A 5,076-nucleotide genomic window follows, 5' to 3' on the forward strand; every position below is an offset into this window, starting at 1 on the left:
AATCATTTATTTATTTATTTATTTGCGTGAAAATGTTTGTCAATGTGGCGCTTTAACTAATATCTGAGTTTCTGTTTATTTATTTATTTATTTGTTTATTGTGTTTCTTCTTTTCAACTACATACATGTTGTTGGGTCATTTATAAGTTAGCATCATATTTAAAAGTTCCACGAGGACCACGACAATATGATAAAGTAGGCAGGATGCTTGTAAAAAGATGTTAACATTGTTCTTATCATAAATATTTATAGTATATTTTTATCATATTTTGTATACACACACGAAAAAAATTACATTCTAAATCAATTTAAAAGTTCTTAATAGTTGAAACACAAATTTTCTTAATAATTTCATCTTGTAAATTATATCTATTATTTGCACTTGGTTCTTTTTTCTTTTTGGCCTTTCTTTTTTCAAGCAAAAGAAGAGTGAAAATGACATATTTTATTGTTTATATAGCCAAAAAGTAGGTTCAAGTTTGAATCACAGGTTCTTTTTCAATTCAATTGATTAAAGGGGTCGGTCCAAGCATAGCATTACTATTTATTATAAAATCGATTGCTTGATCCTAATAAAAAACATATCCGCTAATACTTTTATTGTCCATTATATTGGACAAAAAATGGCAGACCAATATGAGGTCGACAGCCAACAGCATGCAACTTTTTTTTCTTTTCAAGCAGCCAATAATATGTATTTGAATAAACTTGTATAATTAAAAATTAAGCGATTCTTTCACCTACCTTACAAATAAAGAGGAATATTTCAGTGGATATTACACAGATATCTATATTATTCAATTGAAGTAATGATTGAATAATATTATTTTGAAAGTAATTTTCATAAACGGCTCATATTATCATATATCGCTAAAGAGAAAAAAAAATAAAAAATCAATTGTTTATTTATTTATTTTGATGAGAAAGTAAAGCTTTCAACTAGAGAAGTGATAGAAATGTCTAATTAACAATCTCCCGCAATTAAAGAAATTCAACGCATGAGTTGTCATTTAAGGGGGTGGCGTTGTGGCAACTTAGCAAGCAACTATTATAAGTAGAATTGGTTCGCAATTTGCGGGTTATTGACTCGACAGTCAGTTTTGAGGCCACCGGCCGGCTGGCTAATTAATTAATTCGACTAAACTAGTCGCCGTATCCTGGCTCGTGTTACACGCTATTATTCTCTCTGATACTTTGACATTCCTCGTCATATTTTCTATTTGCTTGAAGTAGTGTTTACAGAAAATGCACGAGGGTGACTCAATAATTGAGTACACATACGGTAAGATTGTCATTGCAAGATTAAATTGGATTAAATTATATTATATTATACTTTTTTTATATTTAATTCAGTGCCGGATAGAAATATGATAAATTATATTTGAATAATATTAAATAGTATTTAAGTTGATATTTAAATATAAATACTAATTATTCAAGAAATTTGATAACAATAATTAAAATAAATTTAAAAGGTAATTAATTAAAATTAAATAGATTATAAATAAGTTATTGGGTAGTCATAAAAATGAATAAAATGATTTAAGTATTTAATTAATTTTATCAAATATTTAAAAAATATTATATAAAATCAATTAATTAATTGTATTATAATTTTCAAGATCATTTTTAATATTATATTAGTGATTATTAAATTTAATACAATCAATAATGCAATAAATTATTAAACAGTTATTTTTATTGATAAATTATTAAATATACAAGTAATGAAAATTTAATCTCAATAGTTAGTAGAAGTCAAAGTACCAATTTAATTAGATCATAGATAATAAATAAATTAAATAAATAAATAAGTAAATCAAAAATAAAAAAATAATGTTATAAATGAAAGTCTCATAAATGAACAACTATTTTTTTTAATCTTATCCCAACTAAGCCCGTGCGTGAATTAGGATTTACTAATCGCATGATTTTAAGATAAATTTAAATTTAGTCTCTCTTAGTCCAATCTAACTATGGTTGCTAAACATGGGATAAATATTTAGTTTTGAAATTAGTCTAATCCCATGTTTAATCCTACCATCCAAATATGGCCATAGGATGTGTTTCGCATTCGTATTATATAAGATTGCATTAATGCAATGATCTTATATTTAGTAAATCTTTAAGGTTGCATTGTGGTGAATTGTCATACAACATCATGTAATACTATTCGCATTAAACAAACCCAAGTGAAGATTGGATTTGTTAAATGTGGGTACCAATCACATAGTTTTTTTTCTTTAATTAAAATAGTAAAAACAAAATAAACAAATAAATATAATTATTAACTAAAATAAAAATTTCAGAAATACTACTGTTGGTATTGCTGAATTGTTGGTGACATTTTGATGGTAGCACACCAATGATATGGTCTCATAATAACATCTTTTGCACTAAAATTTAGTATCATTAGAATCTTAATTGTTGGAACTATGCATTGATGCAGCTAACGTTGGATTCGTTTGTCATAAATTTATGATAAAAAATTGAAAATTAAAATTTGGACTGTAGATCTACAATGAACTAAAAATTCCTTTGCCCATAACAACTATATAGTCCTAGCTTAAACAACAAGAATTTTAATGGTACAAAATATAGTACAAATGACACCAAAATATGATAGCGGCCAATAGTGAAAATCATTCATTTTAATTTAAAAAATTCAAATTATTAATTGAAGATAAATAACAATAAAATATAAATGAATCTTAAATTATTAATTTAATATAAATGTTAAAATTAAAAAAAAATATTATCTTATATAAGACACTCCATACTACACTAAACATAATATTATATTAGTACTTAATACAATATAATACAATGCGACTAATACAATAAAATGTAATGCATCAAAAGCACCCATAATGTGTATGCATATATGCATGTGTGTGTGTAAAATCAGTTACCTTATTTTTGTGGTATAGGTGTTATTCGGATCATGTTTTTTTTGGTCGAATAAAATCAAACCAAATTTACTCATGAATATCTGCTTCTTGGAGTCATTACCTTATTAAACTTCATTGCTGTTAATTCCTTGATAATTACAAAATTTATTTGGTAGTTAGCTTCAGGTTTTTGTTGCCTTGTTGACCAGCATGACGATGAAAATGCTAAAAACGCTATGGAAGTGTTTTGGTAATTATACGAACTCATCAAAAACTAATCCGTGTTTATCATAATAAAAATAATAGGCTATAGCCTGTATGTTAAATTATAAATAACTCACTTAGCAAAGTCATGAAGTCATCGTTTGATCGCAAATAAAGACCATTTCCATTGCTTTGGCCTCGCATATTTTGTATCCTCATTTACGTCTCGTCGTTTATTTTAATTCGCAATCAGGCCGCAGTAACGCCTGACAATTTCCGCTACAGATATATAGAGTCAACAGTTGAGTCCATTTATAATTAACGACTATTTCCCCTTGAAATTCCCAAAACCAAACTCATCTCTCTCTCTCTCTCTCTCTGTATATATATATATATATATATATATATATATATATAGGTGATGCCTGGTAGCTTCTAATTGAATTTCTCTTGTTTCTTCATGAATTCTTCTGTGTAAATTAAAGACGATGAGCAGCGAGAAGAGGAACAAAGAAGGAAATAATAAGCTGAGCAGATACCTAAAGGCACCTGTAAAGATGTTGATAAAGGCCAGGGATTTTTACATCCGGAGCATAACCGCATGCTCGGACAGTGTTGTATTTAGCTCGGCAGGGGGCGTCCCAATAGGCTCAGTCAACACTCTGCCTAGGAGTTATAGCACCAACTCTTCCAGATCATCAAGGGGTGATGAAGATTTCAGAGAGCTTGTTCGAGCTAATTCTATGAAGATTCTTGCCAGTCAAAATCAAATTGGTCACTTGGAGTTTCATCGGACAAAAAACCAGGAGGCTGCTGCTGGTAAGAACCATATGCCCAGAAGTAACAGTAGTGCTGCTATTGGGAGGATTGATGAAGACAAGCCCTGTGACTTCGAAGATGATTTGCAGATGAAGCCTGCTGTCGTATTCCCGAGAAGCAAAAGCTATGCTGTTTCCAGGAGATCAACTGCCGCCGTCGTTTCAGCTTAATTAATCAAATACAGTAGTAAGCTGCCGAACCAAATGCCACTTTATTTCTTGATTAATTTCTTTAATTTTAATTAACCATATCTTCTTGCATGTTTCATTTGTGTTTTATAATTCCCAGTACTCTTTCATTATCTTATGCAAATTTGCATCTTCTTATGCATGTGTATGTAATTTCTCGACGACTTTGATTCCAAATTAATTAATTTGAGGTATTCGGGATTTTCCGATTAGAAAAATCGTAGAAATTTATAGATCTCCGGTTATAATCAAAACTTCGTAGATCGTCGATGGTCAGTGGATGTCTTTGAAGTGAAGGCCCCACTTCTATATCCTGCTGATAGAATATAAAGTGGTGGGGCTGTGGCACCCGGCATGCCTATCATAAATGTCTCTCGGAATCATCAATTACCTGAATGACCTTCTATGACGCCAGCACTGACCACAGTAACTGAACTACTAGTTGATATCACGTCATTCATGCGTATGTCGCACAGGACCCAATCATAAATGATTTTTTTTTTTTTTTTGTAATAATAACAGATCCACTTGCGGGGTTGATTCCAAAACTTTTTCTTTGATAACAGCCGACCAACCTACAATTACACGAGGCACAATTGGATGAATCCACGCGATTAATAATCTCCTCTTAATATTAATTAACAAACAATTGAGTTATTATTTAGTCAGTACATAATCAGATTAGGAGAAAATTCTTATTTTATAAATTTTATCATTTTTTACAATAAAACTTTAAAAGAAAAAAGAAAGAAAGAGTTACTGTAATTTACATTTCTTTATCTGGTTGGTAGAAAATTTGAAAAAAAAAATTCCGATATTTTAATGTTGGTCACTTTTGAATTATTTATTATGCATGTGTTTAATCATGTTTTATTTTTTAGCTGTAGAATCGTGCAATCCCCTTACGGCTTACGCTGTCGCGCGAAAGCAATTAAACACAGCGGTACATAACTTACAGTTAAAAACTTAAAAAT

General features: G+C 29.6%; 1 protein-coding gene across 1 annotated transcript; it reads left to right on the forward strand.

The window, feature by feature from the left end:
- Positions 1-3,479: 3,479 nt before the first annotated feature.
- Positions 3,480-4,256, forward strand: LOC18037134. The gene has a single exon (XM_006426032.2). The coding sequence runs from the start codon at positions 3,584-3,586 to the stop codon at positions 4,082-4,084; it is 501 nt and encodes a 166-aa protein (XP_006426095.1). The 5' UTR covers positions 3,480-3,583; the 3' UTR covers positions 4,085-4,256.
- The last annotated feature ends 820 nt before the right edge of the window (positions 4,257-5,076 follow it).

This window comes from Citrus clementina, unplaced genomic scaffold (assembly GCF_000493195.1).
Source record: "Citrus clementina cultivar Clemenules unplaced genomic scaffold, Citrus_clementina_v1.0 scaffold_7, whole genome shotgun sequence".
Lineage (NCBI taxonomy): Eukaryota > Viridiplantae > Streptophyta > Magnoliopsida > Sapindales > Rutaceae > Citrus > Citrus x clementina.

Coding starts and splice junctions, on each gene's coding strand:
- LOC18037134 (XM_006426032.2), top strand. CDS start 3,584: ATGAGCAGCGAGAAGAGGAACAAAGAAGGAAATAATAAGCTGAGCAGA.